The sequence below is a fragment of the Peromyscus maniculatus genome, chromosome 14 (assembly GCF_049852395.1).
Source record: "Peromyscus maniculatus bairdii isolate BWxNUB_F1_BW_parent chromosome 14, HU_Pman_BW_mat_3.1, whole genome shotgun sequence".
Classification (NCBI taxonomy): Eukaryota; Metazoa; Chordata; class Mammalia; order Rodentia; family Cricetidae; genus Peromyscus; species Peromyscus maniculatus.
In genome coordinates, this window is record NC_134865.1 from 19,287,554 (window position 1) to 19,309,292 (window position 21,739).

Genomic DNA, 21,739 nt, shown 5'->3' on the forward strand with positions numbered 1-21,739 from the left:
TCTCCCTTCTACCTCTAGTGAATTTTGGGAATTGAACTCGGGTCACCAGGCTTGCATTACAGTGCCTTTACCTGCTGGCCATCTTGCTGACCCAAATTTTACCTTCTTTATATTTTCTCAATTTCCTGAAATTTTCTTTATTAAACTAATAGTTTGCAATTGGAAAGTAAACTGATGTTACAAATTAGAGATTAAACATATTTTAACTGCATGAAATGATGTCTTAGTTTGTCTTTTCCACGATAGCTCCAAACACTGATTAGTAAACTCCACATATATTATAATAAAAAAGAACAATGACACATTGCCACACAGTCAAATATTTGTCTGTTTTGTGCTTTTTCTATTACAAGAACATGGTCAAACAGAAGAAAAATTTAAAATGTCACTAGAAGCATGGCTAATAAAAAGCACTCCACAGCACACTCTAGAGAAAAACCACTGCTATGAACCTTGTATGTTTCTTTCTCTATGCACAATGGAGACTATTAATCTATTTTCTGAAAACTGATGCAAAAGCTGATACATTGGAAGGCAATGCTTGCTTTAGAGGTTTGAAAGAAACAGAGTTGTACGTGGAGCTACAGGCATTTCAGTGATACGACCAAATGTATGTATGTGTCAATATACACAGGTGGATCATGCTGTAATAAATGTCATCTGAATTTTGGCTCACATACACCTATCCACAAGTTTTCTCTGCTAAGCAAATCCAGCCATTGGCTAAGATCTTATCATTCAGTATAGCTGAAAGCTTTTCTATGTCCCACCTGGCCTGCAGTCAGGACAAATCTCTCTCACCCACCAGTCCCGCAGCAACTCAGACCCAAATAAACACACACAGACTAATATTATTTTTAAACTATGGCCATGTCAGGCTTCTTGTTATCTAGTTCTTATATCTTAAATTAACTCATTTCTATAAATCTGTACTTTGCCATGTGGCTTGTGGCTTACAGGTACTTTACATCTTGCTTCTCCTGGGGCAGCTAGCAGCGTCTTCTCTGCTCTCTTTTCTTCTCCCCTATTTCTCTAGTTAGAATGTTCCACATAACTTTATTCTGCCTTACCATTGGCCAAACAGCTTTATTTATCAACCAATCAGAGCAACGTATTTTCACAGCATACACAAAGCCATTCCCCATCAACTCAGTTTTGTCTTTGAATCATTCAGTATAGTTTAGTATCACTCTTTATTTGTTTGTTAACTGTTTCTTCAACATATGTAAATTCAATGACGATGCAGGTCCTACCCATCAAGATCCTAGATTATACACACACACACACACACACACACACACACACACACACACACACACACACACACACACGTGTGTGTATGTGTGTGTGTGTGTGTGTGTACATTATATTTCCATATATATATGGAAATATAGCATCCTTTGGCATTCGTGGGGGTTTGGTTCCAGGATTCTCAAAAGCATGAAAATCTTTGAATGCTCAAGCCCCTTATATAAAATGTGTAATATTTCCATATAATCTCAGCATGATGTCTCCTATAATTTAAACCATATTGAAATTATGTATAATATATAATATAATGGCTATGTAAATCTATTAAACTGTATTATTTAGGGAATAACATTAAGAAAAAAACAAACAAACAATTTAGCAATTTTTTCCAGAATATTTCTAGCCCATGGTTGCAGAGTTATAGGTATGGAAAGCTGAGGGTATTCATCAAATTAATCAACAAATAGTGTTGTAAACAACTATTCCCTCATCTTAGCACAGTAATGTGAATGGTTCCAATACCATTAAGTCGTCTATCATGATTTTTTAATTATCCAGTTGGATTCTCTCTTATAAAAGTGCTACAATTACAGGAAGGATGGTCAGATAGGTCTTGCTATGTAGCCCAAAACTATTGAGCTTGTGATGGCTCATCCTACCTCACCCTCTCAGGCGCTGGGATTACTGGAGTGCACCGCCATGCTGGGCTAAAGCACCACCACTGATTTACTCAGTTTACTGCTGGACACTTAGGTTGGTTTTCACTGCTACAATTTTATGGTTCCAATAACTTCTTTGGATAAATCCTTAAAAGTAGTAGGAGGTCAAAACCTTTTACAGCATTCTGGAAAACCATCAAGATTTATATTCCTACTAGTAGACTATAAATGCTCCAGTTAATTTTGCCATTTTGCCTTAGCACAATGTTTTTTTTTTTTTTTAAATTTGGTTTTGTTCTAGTTGCTAGTTAGTAGATTTGAGACATTTGATTGAATAGATTTCAGTCTCTGACTTTCTCAATGCATCAGTCAAGAAAATATAGGGCTTATCCCAGAATAAAAGGTGTCACTCATTTATGTAGCTTTAAGTTGTGCATATGGTGGGCCAGACAAGGAAATGCTATGCACTGGCCGTAAAAACTCACCACGACATTGTTCAGCCTTTCCCCAGCATTCCTATTGTCTTGGGAACAGGGTTTAGATTATGACCTTACCTGAAGCAATAGGAAAGTAAAAGAACTATGACTTACTTCCACTGCTTGATGTACTGTAAAGGGTTCAGGTTGCACCCTGCATCCGCTAAAGCCTTTTTATACTGCTCCAAGTCAGCCTGCAGTAAGAAAAGAACTCCACGATAGAACATCACACTTTCAGAGAAAATTGTGCTTGCTGTTACTCGATCAATCAAGATTATACAACAAAGGCATGCCGGGTGGCGGTGGCGCACACCTTTAATATGGGAGGCAGAGTCAGGTGGACCTCTGTGAGTTCAAGGCCAGGCTGAACTACAGAGCAAGATCCAGGACAGCCACCAAAACTATAGAGAAACCCTGTCTCGAAAAACAAAATAAAACAAAACCAACATAAAAAACAAAGGCATGAGTTTAAATGCCAGGCACCCACGTCAGATGCAGTTGTACCTTAAATGGCTACCCAAGTGAGTATCTGGGACAGAAACCACCCAGATGAGAAGGTAGCCCCACAAGTATAAAGTACGATATTTTGTCATTCCTCAGGAGTTCATCAACTTTCTTCTCTATTGCTAGCATGGACTGCCTTTCTTCAGGACAAAAGTATTTCCACACCAGAACTGCTGAGGACCGACACAGCCTGAGGGGTCTACGGCTCCGGCTTCTCCTTTCATTGACACTGTGGGGCTCAGAGACATTTGTGGAAGAACAGCTGTCCTCTCGTTTTAAAATCATTTCTTCCTTCCCTGTTCTCTTTACCCACCGATGAGTGGGTCTAACTGAACTGGTGTGAGCTGAGGAGCCAGCACCACAGTGAAAAACTGCATGTGCTCTTGTGTGTGAGTGTGGAGTGCAGAGCCTCAAGTCACCGCGGTCTCAGTCACTCCTCGACTTAGTTTTTGAGACAGGGTCTCTCACTGAACCTCCAGGCTAAGGAGGCAGCTTGGCTGGCCAGCAGGCCCCAGGGATCCTCCTGTTTCCTCATCCCAGGTGCTAGGACTGCAGGTGCACAGCGGCTTCCTTTAAAACATGGATGCTGGGATCAGATTCGGGTCCTCACGCTTGCAGGACAAAGCAAGCACGTTATGGACCAAGCCATCCCCCAGGCCTGTCAGGGGAAAACTTTTAAGCTCATCGTCAACCAGAGATTTTAACTTCTTTGCATTTTCAGGACAATTAAGCTGATATTAGTAATCATGAATTAAGCCACTTAATGATCAGTAAAGTTTATTAAAATCTTTACAAAAATAAGGTGATCCAATTAAAACAATATTAAGGTTTAAAAATATATCCTTAAAATATTATAAATAGGACAACAGAGTCTAAGAAATAGGTAAACCTTCACTGATGAGAAAGTTATTTCTAGAAAAGAACCACACTTTCTTTCTAAATTAATTAGAGGAAAAGTAAAGGGTCCTAAGTGTATAATGATTTAACATGCTAATAATTTTTTGACCAGTGGAAGCTTTACAACTTAAAATAATAATAATAAAGCTGGTATTGAGAATTATCTCAATGGTATCTTGGAGGTTCTAATGTGTGCAGCTTATTATGCAAAGCGATACTTGATTAATACAAGGAAGAGCCCATGGTCTCCAACCCTCTTTCCTTTACAGAACACCGGACAGTACAGGGTATGGTCTGTAACAGTCACTCTCTTTAAAACAAGTTTAAAATGAGAAAAAAACAACCTTCTGAAAAGCCCAGCACAGCAGGCTAAGTAGTTCAGAACAGTTATTTTTCAGAAGGATTTTGACCACTTGAAGTCAGTTTCTATTTCAACAACGTAAAAGTGGTCAGTCATCTAAGCGGTGGCAAAAACATCGGTATAAAATCCTGCAGCAAACAGAAGCTGCCTGAACAATTTTTTTAATGAATGAAACATCACATGCTTAGTGATTCCTGATGTCTATTTCTGAAACTCTAACTGGTGACTGCAAATCCGCACGCCTTCTCCTCAGCAGCGTCAACGGACATACCTCAGAAGGGGCTTGCTGGGCGCTTATGTAATAGATAAGAAACAGCCTCATTTTGTCTTCTGGGGTTCCCGCTACATGGGAAGAGAAAGGAAAAAAAGACTTATAATTGTGATTATTGAGCATTATAATTAAAACTTAGAAGAACCTTAAAATTCAAAGCATGTGTAAATATGACAGAACAAAATGCGGCTCTTAGTCAACTGAGATGAAGTAGGAAGTACTAAAATCACAGCCACTGAAACTGAAAGACGAAAGGTGGAATTGGAGCAGGGACTACAGAAACCCTCATTTGTCTCCCAGACTGCATAGAATGCTAAGATTTATCCTCAGGCATAAACCACATAGCAAAGAAAGGATTTGGACAGGTAAGTGTGCAACTCTAAATATCATCTTTTCAGGTGTCAAGGAGAACAGGACTGTCCTAAGTGAGAGGTGTCACGCCGAGGTGTGGGGTTATGAGATCTGCTGGCTAAATGAAATCATCTAGCTGAGCCAGAAGTCTTATTTCCTAAACTGAGTTTCTCAATGTAACTGTCCCCTCTGAAGAGTTTACTTTACTACAAGGTTCATGAAAACTATACTTTTATATCAAAACATGAAATGGAGTATATTTACCTCAAATTTTAAGACAAAACTAAGGTTTCAAAGAAAGTCCCTCCTACCCTGGGAGTTTTCCCGATGATGATGTCTACTATATAACTCAAGGCCTGGACTCTGCAGAGAAACTCACGCATCCCTCTTCTTCCACACGGTGCACTTTGGTGGAAAGGTGATATAGAAATGGCTTTAATGAATAACCTATCAAGTCTCACTTGACAGTGTGTCCTAGGATGTAGAGACTTAAACTATCATCACAGAACAAAAACTAAGACATGTCTGTACTCTCAGCACTTAGAAGACCAAGGAAAGGAGGATCTCAGTTCAAGGCCAGCCTGGGCTACATGGTAAGTTCTAGACCTGAGATTCTGTCTCAAAAATCAACTAACCAACCAGACAAACAAAAGACAAAAGCCCACCACTACAATAAACAATAAAACAAGATTAAAAGAAAACGTGACAGCTGATGAAGCATGGAGCTTCATGGGATTTAGAATCCCATGATTCATTTAAACTCTTCAATTTACCTTGTTTCCTGAGTATGACTGATCAGTGGCAGGTTTAGTCAAGTTCTCAGGTTTACACCATTCTGGTATATTTCATTACTGACAACGGTAAATGGGATCACCTAGTGAGGTATTGACTATGGTTCTTTATTGTGAAGTTTCTATTCCCCCTTCATAGTTAACAAGCATTTGCTGGGAAGGACTATGGCTGCAACATGAACTGTCCCAAGCAGGCTCACGTACGGCACTGGCTGTCAGCTGGCAGGCCTTTGGGAAGCGACTGGGTCCTAACAGTTCTCACCCAGTAGACTCACAAGATGGTGACACTCGTGGGAAATGATGAGAAGCAGGAGGTGGGTCTAACTGAAGGAAGTAGATCACTGCAGATACGCTGTATGAAGATGTACCGATCTTCTAGCTTGGTAGCCATGAAGTGAGCTGTTTTGCTCTACCACAAGTGACGGGCCATGATGCCCAGGGTCACCTCAGGTCCAAGCAATGGAACCAGACAAGTGTGGACCAAGATCGCTGAAACCTTTCCTCCTTTTAAACTGTTTCAGGGATCTGTCACAGTGATGAAGTCTCATTAACAGATGCAGTGCTCTGAAATCATGTGAGCATCGTATAAAATTTCAAGTATGTCACCTATTTTTTCTGTATGGAATCATGGTCTCCTTTCCACCCTGTGGGCTCTAGCCCACGATTTATTATTATATTCTTACTTTGATGGTCAAATCGTTCTGATCTGGAGCCTCTTCAAACTGACTATGTCCTTTTGACATGTTTCCTTTTTGTTGTTATTTGTCTCCTGGCACAACAAATGTTGTAGACTCACTTTTCATATTTCCCTACTCTATCCTGCAGTCGGCTCCTTCTGTGCTGGGCCCTAGTGGAAAATGCTATTTGTTCGCTCAAATCCAATGGGCACAGCTGCTCCCAGACCTTCGTGACTGCAAGCCCCGGGATTCTCCCGGGGTCCTCCTCCCAGCACTGGGAGTCTAGGTATATAGTGCAGCACAGAGCTGCTCAGGTCCTCCTGTGTGCAGGCAAGCACTCCATCCAGAGAGCCCCTCCCCACTGCAGGGTTTGTGGGGCACTCCACAGTGTTTGTAAAAGCCTGTTTCCTGAACGTTTAAAGTAGAATTCAGCTTTAGTTACATTTTTTTTTTTTCCATGATATTCTCTGGGACAAACCAAAATGAAGTAGAAAACATCCCCTGAAGACACCTGCTTTCAATGCCATTCATTCAAATCTTCCTGGATGAGTAGAAAGCGATGGCCATCCATATCACATTAAAGACATGAGTAAAAAGTATTTACAAATACTACCAGAGAAAAACTAAATTAGAAATAACTTTTCCATTTTAAGAACTGCTATGTTGAAAACTTTTCAGCAGAAAATAGCTCATTTAGTTACCTTGTAATTAGGACTGACTGATACAGTAATGCTACTTGAATTTTGTCCAGACTGAAATGCTAGAATCACTCCTGTAAACAGTCTCAAATGTATGGGACGTACCATCAGGGTCGGATATGACATCTAGGAGAGACTTATCCAGAGTAGTCTTGCTCATTATTTTTTCTTCATATTCAAAATATACATCCAGTTTTCTAGCCTGTTTCAAAATAAACATTAGGTAAAAATACAGTAAGTAACAAAAATATAGTAAGTCTCTTGCTAACAAATTTCTATTTTCTATGATGAAATTTATAAACAAATGTTTATTTAAATATAGTTTAGTGTCTTAGTTTTCTGTTTTTGGTTGAAAGCTTACTTATGTAGCATGTGGATCCACACACGTCACCCTAACCAGACAGAAAGGGAGACTACTTATGTTACTTTTAGTGCTCTTTCCAACAAGCAAGATTCCTTATTTTCATGCCTTTGTTCTTATTTTGTTCTTCAACTGAGTTGGAAGTGATTTGGAGACACATAAGCAGTCGTTTTCTGTTAGATCATCCCAGGACACAACAGAATAGAGACATCTGAACAGTAGTAGGTAGACTGAGGAATGGACTTCATGTGTGAGCCACAAAAAACCAGGAAAGGTCTTTTCAACCCAGTCCTGTGCAGTGGAACCCAAGGCCATAGTTTTAAAGTCAGGAAGCACTCACACAGTAAGATTAAAAATGGGGCTGGCAAGATGGCTCACTGGCTGAAGGCATCTGCTTCCAAGCCTGGTGACTCAGTGATTCCTGGAGCCCACATGGTAGGAGAGCTAGCTGATTTCTGACACTAATTCTCTGAGCTCCGCATGTGCACTGTGGCACATAATGCAAACATAAGTGTACCGTGTGTGTGCAATAAAAACAACAGAGAGACGTATACACTGGGAAGATCTGCCTCTCAACTGTCTATCACTCTGCACTGCTCCTAAAAGTCTTCATTTTGTTTTTCCATATTTTTCAGCTTGCTGGATAAAATGAATCCTTTCTTTTTTCCCTCATTCCTTAGAGACAGGACAGCACATTATTAAGTGAGACAGCTTGTCAGAATGCTCAGTTTCTATGAGACTCTCGGCCTCACTAGGTGGCCATCTTGGTTCTTAACACATGCACTGTTCTCTCAAACAAGACAATGCACTTCTAGGAAGTCAAGTCCAACAAAGAACGTGTAACTTCAGTTTCTGATATCTAACGTCTACTAAGGGCCCTACTGAAAACCTGTTATTACTGTTTAAAAAATATGTAATCTTTCTACCTTAGGGACCAAAATCTGTTATTAGTTTAAGAATAATTAAAAGGTTATAAACTTAAACCATACTACCTTAATAAATCATAGAACTGCTCTCATTAAATTATATTTTAATGCCATATTTTGGCCATTAAAGTTGCCTCACAAAGTAGCTACATGAAATTCATAAATGTGAATAACATTAAATACTCACTCTTACATTACACAATTTACTCTAGATTAAGACACAATGTAATTAAATGTAAATATATTGCACATATATATGTTACATATATACATATATATATTTGAAGACAATGTTTCATTATGTAGCCTTGGCTGCCCTGGAACATGTTATGTAGACAAGGCTGGCTTCAAGCTCACCAAAATCTACCTGGCTCTGTCTCTCTAGTACTGAAATTAAAGGCATGCAATCACTATGTTGGCAATGTAGTAGTTTTTATAATATGACAAAAAGTAATGCTTTTTAGAAAACTTTTCTGATAGGAATTATCTTCAATGACACCACCCTCTACTTAAAAAATATTGGTGGCCAGAAAATTCAGACATATATGAAAATACTTAGAAACTACTTTGAGTTTACAAATACTTAGGAACTCATTTGAGTTTCTTTTTTGAGTATGCATGCCATGATTATGGGTGCAGGTATGTGGGTGTGCTACGGTGTGAATGGAGGTCAGAAGACAACTCCACTGTTGGTCCTCACCTTCCACCTTGAGACAGGTTCTCTTGTTACTGGCTGCTGCACACACTAGGATAGCTGACCTGTGAGCATCGCTGAGCTGTGTATGTATTCCCTCGTCTCCACCTCCCATCCCGAGGTAGCAGCACCAAGAGCATGGACGTACGTGCCTGTGCCTGGCTGTAATGGGTTATGGGGACTTGATTTCACGTTCCCATGCTTGCATGTGCTTTTCCCTCTGAGCCTTCTCCCCCAGCACCTATTCTGAGTTTCTGTCTCTTCAGTTTGATGTGCTATTTGTGGAGGCTGCTCTAGATCTGTTTCAAAATATGGAAACAACTTTAATGTATAAATTTATTCAATATACTAACTTCTACTTCAAATATTTAATCTTATCTACAAGAATCTGTAATAAAAATTTAAATGTATACAAAATAATATTTAGAGATAAGTATTTAAAATGGAAATGTAAGTACAATTATAATGTAATGATATTGTTTCCATGGAAATATTAATTATTGATATTATTTTATGAAAATATGTGCTATTGTTCTTTAAATAACAACAGATTTTCAATATGGCCCTTAATAGAAATTAGGTAAAAGAAGTTGAATTTACATGTTCTTCTATGGGCTTCACTTTCTAGAAATGCATTGTCTTGTTTGAGAGAACAATAATAATATCAATTATTGATGTTGTTTTATGAAGATATGTAAAATGCTAAGGCTTTCAGAAACTGTTTGGTTTAAATGTATTCAACCAGTGCATTGAGCACTTAAAGATAAACCCAGAAAAAGCAAAAATCACAAAAAGCAGCAGAAGACCTGGGGAAAAACAAACAAGAACTGAAGACAAAAGTCATAAGAGCCAAAAGCTGATTCTTTGAAAAGACCAATTAAACTGACGTGCCTGTCTGTAGTCATATCTAAGAAACCCAAGGAGAAAGGAGACAGATTACTAAAGTCAGAAAAGATAAAGGAAAGGTTACTTCGAGGGATCAATAACATTAAGAAGATAAAAATGTATTTCGAACAATTGTGTAGCTATAAACCCAGGAATATGGTAACACTTATGAAACAAACCAATTTCTTGAAAGATACAATCTACCAAACTCATTTAAGGAGAAAAGGATACTATGAATATGTCTATCTCTATTTTTTAAACATACTGAAAATTAAGCACCTTCAAAAACTGAAAAGACCAGACTCTGAAGGGAACACTGGTAAACTAATGAATTCTACATTTATAAAACATTTATAAAACAACAAAAATCCCACCATAAAACCAAAATCAGGGCTGGAGAGATGGCTCAGAGGTTAAGAGCACTAGCTGTTCTACCAGAAGTCTTGAGTTCAATTCCCAGCAACCACATGGTGGTTCACAACTATCTGTAATGAGATCTGGTGCCCTCTTCTGGCCTGCAGGCATACACGCAGACAGAGCACTGTATATGTAATAACTTAATAAACCATTAAAAAAAAAAAAAAAAAAAAAAAAAAAAACACCAAAACCAACCAAACAAACAAAACCCCAAATCTCTGTAATCTCTTCTAGAAAACAGGACGAGAATGATGAGAAGGTCCAGAGCAAGGCAAGAATGTTTTAGCACTGCCATCGACTGAAGGGCCTAGCAAGCACAGTAAACTAGAGATGAAAATAAAAGGCAAACTGAATGTGCAGGAAGCAAGAAAAACTCCCTGTTGCAGAAGACAAGACTGCCAAAAGAAGTAACATCAAAAAGTCTTGGCAAACTCTAGGATATAAGGTTTTATACCAGCATGAACAACAGAAAACCTAAAGTAAAACTACCAATTATATTAGCATCAAAAACTCCAAATAAAGATGACAGAGAAAGCTATCCAACACTGTCAGGTTACCAGTCCTTTCTGGTTTGACCCAAAGACTTAAAAGAATCCCAATATAAAGCTCAGTCAGTTATCGCATACATATCAACAAACAATTTTAGGGATAACATGGCGTGGCAAGAGATGTATGACAGCCAACAGATTAAGGAAGGCAATTAAGTTTGGAAGAATGGCATTACTTGACTACAAGATTTCAAAGGCTACCATAATATTAGAGTGTAGTACTGATGAAATAATTGACCAACAGATCATTGTAAGAGAAAAGAGACCTCACAAAAGGATCCACAGAAATACAGTTAACTAAATTTTGATAAGATCAACACAATTGAGACAGTCTTTTCAATAAATGGTGTTAGGACAAGTAAGTAGCCACACACACAAATCTAGGCACAGACTGAAAAAGACCATAGATACAGTAAAATCTAAAACAACTAGAAGATGGAGAAAAATCCTGTCCATTACAAAAAAATATATAGTCTTGGATACGGTAATGAGTTTTTAGATACACTACCAAAGGCATGATCCATGAATGATACCCCACCAGAAAAGTAGCATATGAAAAGATGTGTCATATGCCATCAAGAAAACGCAAACTAAAGTGATGGGATGCCACAACATACCTGTTAGAATGGCCAACTCCAGAACACTGACAATACCAGATGCTGAGAGCGATACAGAGCACAACTTTCATTTATTGCTAGAGGCAATGAAAAACAACATCACACAACACAACAGAATACTATCCAGAAATAAAACAAAGGGGCTAGAAGCCATGAAGAGGACAGGAGTCTTAAATGCATGCTAAGTAAAAGGAGCCAGTATGAAAAGGCTGTGTATGGGCACTGGAGAGATGGCTCAGAGGTTAAGAGCACTGACTGCTCTTCCAGAGGTGCTGAGTTCAATTCCCAGGAACCACATGGTGGCTCACAACCATCTGTAATGAGATCTGGTGCCCTCTTCTGGCCTGCAGACATACAGGCAGACAAAACACTGTATACATTAATAAATAAATAAATCTTTAAAAAAAAAAAAAAGGCCGGGCGGTGGTGGCGCACGCCTTTAATCCCAGCACTCGGGAGGCAGAGGCAGGCGGATATCTGTGAGTTCGAGGCCAGCCTGGTCTCCAAAGCGAGTTCCAGGAAAGGCGCAAAGCTACACAGAGAAACCCTGTCTCGAAAAACCAAAAAAAAAAAAAAAAAGAAAAGGCTGTGTACTCTATGATTCTGATAAGGCATATGAAAATATGATAGCACAGAAACGGTACAATGATAATGGTCGCCAGGTCTGCAGTGGAAGATGAAGGCACAGGGAGGAGTAGAGACGAACAGTGGAACGGGGTTTAGGACCCTGAGACTATTCCATGTGATGCTGTAATAGCAGATACATGCCACATACATTCATTAAAGAATATGTAACACAAAATGAACTCCAAGGTAAACTGAGGACTTTAGTTAACAAGAATGCATTAATATAATACTGATTTACCAAACATGCCACGCTAATGCAAACTATTACTAATGAGAGAAACTGCAGGTGTGAGTGGCAGGGTAACCAGGAACTGTTAATCCTTTTTAATCGAATCTCACCTCGTGGAACTACTGATCGAATCTATGGACTCACACATACTCACGCTCAACCTTCTCTTTTTTGTTTTCCCCCATGCAAACTCAAAACCACTCTAAAATAAATGAAGACTCATAATTAAAACCCAAAGACATGGTGCTGGAGAGATGGCTGAGCAATTAAGAGTGTCTGCTGCTCCTGCAGAAGACCCAGTTCAGTTCCCAGAACCCATACCTGACAGCTCACAACTACTTGTAACTCCAGTTCCAGGAGACCTGATGCCTTCTGGCCTCTGAGGGCACCAGCATGCATGTGAACATACACACAAAACAAACAAACAAACAAACAAACAAACAAACACCAGTCATACATCAGAAAATTTATGTACTTTGAAACATTCCCCTCTTATTTCTTCATGTTTATTCTATGTGATTTACTCAACACAATTGTAACTCATCTGTAGACATTTAAAATCAATATGCACCTAGAACAACTCAGCAGGACCAGGAAGCCAATGCATGACTATTCCTTCTGCAAAGTACACTTCCTGTTTGAAAAAATAGCATACAGCATTTCTTTCACTATTTGCCTGTTGCTGCTTTATTTCTATGTACATATGTGTATATATAAATATACACACAGACACACACACACACACATTTAGATTACAGCTGCTCTGATCTCTTCACAAGTCCTGGCCATCACCTACAATTGACATTTCAGCGGAACATTAAAAGGCACTGTAGCTGGATAAAGATTGGGGAAACAGTCTCAATGAAGTTTACTCATCTTTTGAGGGTTTAAGTGGCCCTGTAGTTCACTTTGATCTAATAAAGAATTACTGTTGAATGCTCATTTAGTTTACATAATCTGTACTTTTTTTTTTGGTTTTTCAAGACAGGGTTTCTCTGTGTAGCTTTGCGCCTTTCCTGGATCTCGGTCTGTAGACCAGGCTGGCCTCGAACTCACAAAGATCCGCCTGCCTCTGCCTCCCGAGTGCTGGGACATAATCTGTACTTTAAACCCCTGCTTTACTGGTTTTCTTTCCAGGGCACAAGGCTTTCTTACTCCCTCACAGTTGATCAACGGGTTACTTGCAGACTTTTTCAATACAAAAGCACGCTAGCTTGTGAGTAACAAGTTAGCTTCTAGCCTGAGATGTCCCTTCTAAAGACTCAACAACCCTAAACAAAACACTTTCCTAAAACCAAAGTGTCTCTCAAGTTGAACTGCTTAGGTCAGGAATGATGGCACAGTAAACGATCTTACACAGACATCCTCTCCCAGCATAGAGCAGTTCTGAAATGACAATCACAAGGACTGTCCTCACATGCAAAGGATACTTTATATGGCTCCATTTTCTTAGACAGCTTTCTACCTCGAGTTTATTTCCAGAACTCTCCACCTCTCCCTCAACAAACTTGCCTCTTGAAACACATCACGTGACTCACCTATAAGGAAATCCTTACCGTTTGGACTTCCTCGTCTATCACTGTCTCCTCAGTGAAGCACTGTGTCTCCAGATCCTCAAACATGCCCATTACTTTACCCCTGTCCCTCCTGCCTAGGATGGCCGGCTCTGAGATCCCCACTAACTCCCTGCTTCTAGTGACTTAGAACTCAACTCCAACACCATCCCTCAAGGCCAACTTACTTCCTTAGCCATGTAAGCTCCGCCCTGCCTGCCAGCTGTTGGCTGTTGCCTCTTATTCGTCTGCTTTGCTGTTCTAACGCTTTTTGACATCTTTTTCCCACTTTATTTACTTTATTTTCATTGTAATATAAGTTATATGAGAAGGAAGAAATTGTTTTGTTATTTTAACCAAAATGTTGTAAAACTAAAAGTTCTAGTCTGACCTACTATTAAAGAGTATGTTCATAAAAATATTTGGTGGAAGGATGCATTTGTGAAGTTATAGAAAACCAAAATTTTCTATAGTTACAATTATCTACCTGGGGTCATGCAACCTAATTTAGTAGCAGGAGTGGAGCTTGGCATTTTCCTGACCTTTAGAGCTATGAGAAGTCAGAAAATAATATATAAGCATTAATAAACTTTTTTTTTTTTTTTTTTTTTTTTTTTTTTTTTTTTTTTTTTTTTTTGGTTTTTCAAGACAGGGTTTCTCTGTGTAGCTTTGCGCCTTTCCTGGAGCTCACTTGGTAGCCCAGGCTGGCCTCGAACTCACAGAGATCCGCCTGCCTCCGCCTCCCGAGTGCTGGGATTAAAGGCGTGCGCCACCAACGCCCGGCTAATAAACTTTTAATAATGAAACAAAAATCTATAAGCCAAAGAAAACTGTGGGAACGATGTTAAGCCTCAAAGCATTCACAGAACTATAAACAACTGTCACGCACACAGATTTTCTTTTAATATTTATTTTTATTTTATGTGCATGAGTGTCGTGCCTGAATGTACATCTGTGTACCAGTTGTGTGCTCTCAGAAGCCAGGAGAGGGCATCAGATCCCCTGGAACTGGAGTTACATATGGTTGTGACCTACACCCTGTTAGGGCTGGGAACCTCTGCCAGAGCAACAAGTGCTCTTAACTGAGGTATCTCTCCAGGCCCTAGAATTCATTTTTTATAGTGAAAAATGGTTGCTGAATGGATCATACAGTTTTAATTACATAATTACATTTTATTAGATATACACCAGAATCTAAATCTTACTAGTTTAGGGAGTTAACTTTTTACTTTGCATAAGCAGAGCCTCCCATGAACAGCTTGTCACCTGGTTATACATTATGTTATCCCCACAGGAGACAGTAACCTGATGTCAACAGGCACAACGTAAGGACGTGGAGACACTAACAGAAACACTGACAGACTGCACAGTTACGTTTCCTACCTATGAGAATGTGAAAAGTACTGAGTAACAATAATATCAAGGTATCAGCTTAATAGAAATTCTGCAAGCTGAATTCATTCTGCACAATGTCCATTACCTACATATTAATTCTTTTCTAGTGTTTTTTTTTTTTGGCTTTTAAAATGATTAATAAATAAAATGTCTAAGTTCCTTCTCAAACAAAACAAAAAAAAAATCAAGGTACTTTCTGCATCTCTGGTGAGCAGCACACACTCTTATCCTTCAGAGTGCCTCAAATAGTTCATACTGAGTGGAAAGCAAGTCCTCAAGTCTGTCTATTTGGCCACTGGATTGAATTGGATGTCTTTAGAATTAGTATCAGCAGAATAGTGAAGAACTCATCAAGCAAGCTCATGCATGGTAACTATAGTAAGAAAAAGAACTATGAAGACAATACTGATAAGCTCCAATGTATTTGTTTCAAAAATCACTGTCTTATGAGAGAAAGTGAGGCGTTTTAAGTTAATAGACATCTAAAGCCAAAAACTTCAGAATCCAGTTACACAAATGAATCATGTAATTAGTGTGTATTTTAGGCAGTATCCTATCAAAAAGGATTTCTATGCTGGGCATTGTGGTACATAATCTCAGTACCTGGGAGGTGAAATACTCAAGGGTTTGATGCTGATATGAACTAAGATGTGAATATGACTGTAAATATACTATGAACTTATTAGATATCATATATAAAAAAGAATATAAAATATTTTATATTCTAAACAGAATATGTGTTGAAATATTAATATTTTGGACATTAATGATTATATACAATATACTAAAATAAATTTTACTTATTTACCCTTTTAATGTGACTACTAGAAAAATCTAAAATTACACTGGCAGCTGATATTATTCTTGTTAGAAAACACTGATTTAGAACCAGTGAACTTTGGGTCATGATGACAAGAAGGGAAAGAAAAGTAATAATCATGAACACAACAGAAAAGGATATAATCCAAGGCTGAAGCAGAAGGATAGTGAGTTTGAGGTCAGCCTGAGTCACACTGTAAAACCACGTCAAACATCAAAAACAACAACCAAAAACAACAACCAAAACAGAATTAAAAATCTGCATTGCCAACGGTTAGCTACATGGCTGTTCATTAACAGAGTAAGCACAGTATTGAGATTCTGCAGCACACAGTATCACAGCCCAACTACAAGTTAGCAGAGTGGTCTTCCTGGGTTCTGAGGTTCCCTCATTTGCAGAAATGAACACACAGCACTGCTGCTTCCTGTAATTACACCGTATCATGGCAAGAGACGTTCAATGAGATATGAACAGATATTAGTGGATTGTGGAGGGAAAAAGTTACATTTACCTTTATGTGTTCTAAAACAGCAGTGGCAACATTTGTATGGAGATCAATAAGTCTTTTTTTTTCAAGGAGTTCTGGCAAAGAACTATAAGTTACAAAAAATTGAAAATTAACCACAAAATTTCTAAGAAAGTAATGCAGACCTCAATAAACCCCTGCCTGCTGCTTCACGAGGAAACTCAGAACACTGAATCAAAGTGACAAGTTAAGCTGTCAACTGAACTGAGCTCTAGGCTTGATCACATACCACATGCATCACTCTAAAAATACAGGTGAACGTTATCTTACAACAGTCTGGTGCCAACACATTACTTCTACAGTTCCACATTCTGCTTCCAATGTTTAGGGGTTTAGAATAAAATGAGATTAACAGAAACATGCTTTTACCTATAGTTTTCTAAGTACTGAAAACCTGTTTCAACTGAATTAAAACAGCAGTAGCAATAGCAAAACGAACAATGACTGGTCCCACTTTATCACTAATACTGTTTTCCTAGTAAAATTATTCGAATTGGAAATTTCTAACCATTCACACAGGCAGTTACTCTGTTGCATCTGAGAGGAACAGAAATCAGCCTAAATGTGTTCAAAGCATTCAGTTCTCAGAGGCACAATTGCATTTCCTACTGTTCCCTCTTACTAAGATCACTAGAGATATTTAACTTCCAGGATAAATGTCATCATCAGGAAGACTCCTCACCTGACTGCCGACGTGAGCTTAGCCGTGTTATCAGAAAGCATGCTGATGGCTCCCTCGTCCTCGCCTTCTAGTCCCTGTGAGGGGATGAAAAGGCTCTTAGGACTTGAACACTGCCAGACCCAAGCAGAAGGTCAACACATCCCACAGACTACTGATAAGCAATGATAAACTGGGTCACCTGGCACAAACAGGATCTTTTGGGGGTAAGTACACACATTTTAACAACTACAGAAAGGTTCTAGTGGCCACCTTAGCGGGCACTGTCAATGCCCAGACACTCACTGCAGGTGAGACACAGGACTCAGCCTTACAGCTGACGTCTGTCCACAGTCTGCAACAACAAGAAATCCTGGGTACACATCTTGAAAAATAATATTACTGTGTCATTTCAAATCACAACCCATTCCTTAAAATCAGCTTCTTCTTAATAGTTAGATTTGTTTTTTGAAAAAGAATACCAAAGCTGGGTGTGTGGGCTTAGGCAGGACTGCCAGGAGTCCGAGGCTAGCCTATGCTATGGTGGCCTATGCTACGGTGTGAGACGGTTTGTCAAAACCAAACACCCTTGAGTAGGCTGATAATGATTGCGCTGGACTTTGTTCGACCTCTGCAGATGACCTCCCTCTACCTTTGCCCTGGGTGCGAACAGGACCTTACCATGATGCTCTTCAGACGTTTCACCTCATCTTCTTGGGCTCGGTAGGATTCTAGCTCTTGCTGGACTGATTCTGCGACTTCTGGGAACGGACTGAAACGACATTACGCATGATCAACTGAGAGTAAAGGATTCAGCGTTTTACACGTGTGTTTTGAAATACATATAAGATTATTACTTTAAAAACACAGTTTTGAATATATTTTATATATAACATGGGTAGACATATATAGATAAAACTATGTAATTTAAAAGTGTGTATCATAATCAGAAATCTGCACAAATTCTACTTCTAGTCTTTTCATTAATGAAATCACATTTTCTCTTTATATAGTGTTTAAACAAAAACATATTTTAACTTATTATTTACTTACATGACTGAAAATCAAAGGAAGACAAATAAGTATGTTTGAGCATTAAATATTATCACCAAAACTAGCAGATGTCAGAAGAACCATTCAACTATAATGACAACGATTTAAAAAATAGCATCCTAAATTTAGTATTCTTAGCACCCTTACTGGTAAAAAGAGCGCTTCTATCTATCTAGGTGGTGGTGGTGTATGCATTTAATCCTAGCACTCGAGAGGCAGAGGCAGGTGGAGCTCTGTGAGTTCCAGGCCAGCCTAGTCTACAGGGATAGTTCTAGGACAGCCAGGACTACACAGAGAAATCCTGTCTCGAAAACAAAAAAAAAGAACACTTCTAACTTTTTAACTTACTCTTTTAATGCCTCTCTGATGATATGTAATTTCATTTTTGCCACCATTATAGAAGAAAATATAGACACTGAATTCCAAAGTAAAGAATATTATTTAAAAATTTTAATCGTATCTTCTACTACCATAGTTAGAAAAAAACAGTAACATCTTCCTGCTGAGAAGTCAAATCCTTGTTACAGCCACATGGCTTTCTTCACATCTTTTTTTTTTTTTAAGTTCTAAGTATAAAAAATTTAAATACACAAAACCCTCCAGCATATTAAACTACAGCTATATTCTGCTCCTCTTTAAACACAGTGGAAGGTGAGGCCCCAAAGCACACAGATCAAAGACAGAGACAGACCTGTATCTTTATAGATACACAATGAAAATGCTTCCAAAAATCATGAATGAAAACCACTGTTAGTTCTTGGAGAAATAAAGTTTTCTTTGTTTAGTATTTCTCTGGACATAATGGCAACTAGGTAATTTTTAGAGCATTTACTGACCCAATTGGGTACTTTAAAAGAACACAGCAATGGGATGGCCACATCATGTGGCGAATCACTGTAATCTTCTTACTTATCGTTTCTTATGACTAAATCTCTGAACTTTAGACACAAGCTCTGCCTCCCCATGTATAGAGCATGGGGTTTGTATGAGGGACAACATGTAACAAAAAGGAAAAATACGACCCCAAAGTTTTTCTATCACACAGTCAAATGAAAGACAGGTTCCTGGAGCTGGCAGTAGAGGTCAGAAAGACCCGAGCAATCTTCAGGGTGAGCTTTTGAAGAAAAAGAGCCCTACAAACAACTAATGAAGCCGGGGGGTCAAGAAGAAATTTCTTCTTTATGTGGAATATGATTCCATTATGCATGTGTACATGATGTTTATCATCCATTCATCTACTGACAGACATGTAATTTAGCATTCTGCCTCTGCTATTGTGATTGGCGTAACAATAACATGGATGTATACATGTCTTTGTGGTAGGATATGGAGTCATTTGGGTATGAATCTGGAGTGGTATAGCCGGGCCTATGAGAGTTCATTAGTTTCTTCGGTTTTGATTCATGATCAAAGAAAAATATGAGAGAATAATGATGACCTTTTTAACATCTTATTCTTGCTCACACAAATCAGTGAAAAAGTATATTGGTATTCAAAGTTCTCCAAATACACCACAACAGAAAAAAGAAAGAAAGGAATGGAACAATACATCATCTACGGTGGACTTAACTAGACCCGCCACTGTGTCAATGCCCTCTGTATTATGTCTCAGGTCGGGCAGCACTTCTGTTTAAATAATAAATGTTTTAATTATTGATATTTTCTCATTTACCTTCCTTTATGTTTCTGCCAAAACTTATCAACTGGAGTTAAATCGTAAGACTTCTTGTTTTTCCTCTTTGGTCTAGCACCAGCTGGGGAATTTTCCACTCCTGTAGATTCTTCCAAATTTACTCTGTTTAAGTGGAAGTCCTAGGAAACAATAAACTTGTTTAAAATAACTGAGTTTAAGGAGCGTAACATTTCCTAGACAAGGAAAATAACCAGTGTTGTTGGCCTTTCCGGGATTTCTATGCGCAATACAGACTAAGGTTCGACAGCCCTCCCAGCCCTCCCCCATCCACAAATGTGCTCACTATTTATGAGGTTTAATGGAAGCAATTAAAATTTATTTCAAATATACACAGAGCAAAGTCATATTAAGTTTCTCCTAGAAAAATACACATTTCTTTACAGAGAACACTTTTCCTTTAAAAATAGGATGACATTGCAAGTACATACTTTGTATCTCCTTAGTCATTTACTAACACATTTCAGAACATTCCCTCATATTTGATTATCTTTTTATGTTTGTTTATGTTTTTAATAGTTATGATTATGTTTTCAGGAGGTTAAAACACAATCAAGGTTAAAGCTACAAGAATAATAGCACCTCTTTCCACATAAATTCTAAGAGTAGGCCAGACTAGCAGTGGCTGCCCTTCTCTGCTTTGAGCTCATTTTACTAATGTGAGGCTTAATAGTTTTTCTCTCCTTTCTTTTTCAAAACTCATACATACAACAGGTCAAACTAAAGTAAATCTCTTCTGTCCTTTCTTTTCCTTTTCACATTATGTCCATGGCTTCTTTCACATTTTAGGGTCAACTTTGTTCAATAGCAGAGAGTCAGGAGATAAAACATGGTTTGATGTGACATGTCCCCCACTAGTTCACGTTTGAATGCTGGGCACCTAGCTAGTGGTGCTGCTCTGTCAGGTTGTGAAACATCTGGGGGATAAGGTGGAGATGCCAGAGGAAGTGGTCCACCCGGGGTTACAGCTCCAGTTCCTTCTGTTTCCTGAAGCTGACAGGATGCAGCAAACAGATATCACCTTCCCTGCCTCAATGGACTGCATCTTTTCAAACCCTGAGTCAAACAAATCCTTTCCTTCGGGGTGGGGGTGGGGTGGGGTGAGGGGTAAGAGAAAACATGGCTATTTGAAGGTGATAAAAAGAAGGGTGAGCAAGAAAGAGAAATTATTAGGTGTACTGTGATGCAATCATCTTGGTTTTGAGGTAGCAATGATTTCTGTAGGTCTGAGCAAGTTAAGTAGACTGAGCACATTAATCTCTTCTAGATAACGCAAGGTCAGCAGTGTTGACTTGGATCCTGAGGAACACACTTGCTCACTTTACAAACAGATCCTTTACCACACCTTATTGAAGTGCCACTTTCCTTCTGATGGAGAAAAGGATGAAATATACAGACATGAAATACACCACCAGACTAGAAAACCATGTCTACTTTCTCTCAAATCATAGAATCAAAGGAGCAGCCTCCCCTTACTGCTACATGAAGTCCATCAAAGAGAGGGACCACATACAACAGCTTGCTTGCATGTGAAAGGCACTGTTCTTGGGACTGTACCAGTTACATATCTTTACCAGAACCCTTAGAAGTGCCACAACTTGCATTAAAAGGAAAAACAAGCAAGGCCTAAGAGTGACTCCGGTGCCTAGGATTTACAGAATGTGGCAGAAACAGGATGAAAGCCTGCCAGTCTGACTTTAGAGACCCTGCGCACAAGCACTGTGCTAACTCTCTGACAGAACTGTCGGTCACAGAGCTCAGGTACTCTGAATCCTGTCCTTTACTACAGATACAGGCTAGAGGG

At 38.8% G+C, this 21,739-nt stretch overlaps 1 protein-coding gene across 2 annotated transcripts in view; it reads right to left on the reverse strand.

Annotated features, from left to right (window-relative positions):
* Scfd1 (sec1 family domain containing 1) overlaps window positions 1-21,739 on the reverse strand; it is an 84,926-nt gene that overhangs the window by 22,425 nt on the left and 40,762 nt on the right. The window contains exons 11-17 of one of the 2 annotated variants that reach the window (XM_006975262.4): window positions 19,918-20,057; window positions 17,874-17,964; window positions 17,217-17,290; window positions 16,520-16,601; window positions 7,042-7,138; window positions 4,420-4,490; window positions 2,501-2,580 (exon numbers count right to left, since the gene is read on the reverse strand). In XM_006975262.4, coding sequence (XP_006975324.1) covers window positions 2,501-2,580; window positions 4,420-4,490; window positions 7,042-7,138; window positions 16,520-16,601; window positions 17,217-17,290; window positions 17,874-17,964; window positions 19,918-20,057 — 635 coding nt within the window. The remainder of the gene's footprint in view (window positions 1-2,500; window positions 2,581-4,419; window positions 4,491-7,041; window positions 7,139-16,519; window positions 16,602-17,216; window positions 17,291-17,873; window positions 17,965-19,917; window positions 20,058-21,739) is intronic. The other variant, XR_013044303.1, reaches the window with a different exon arrangement.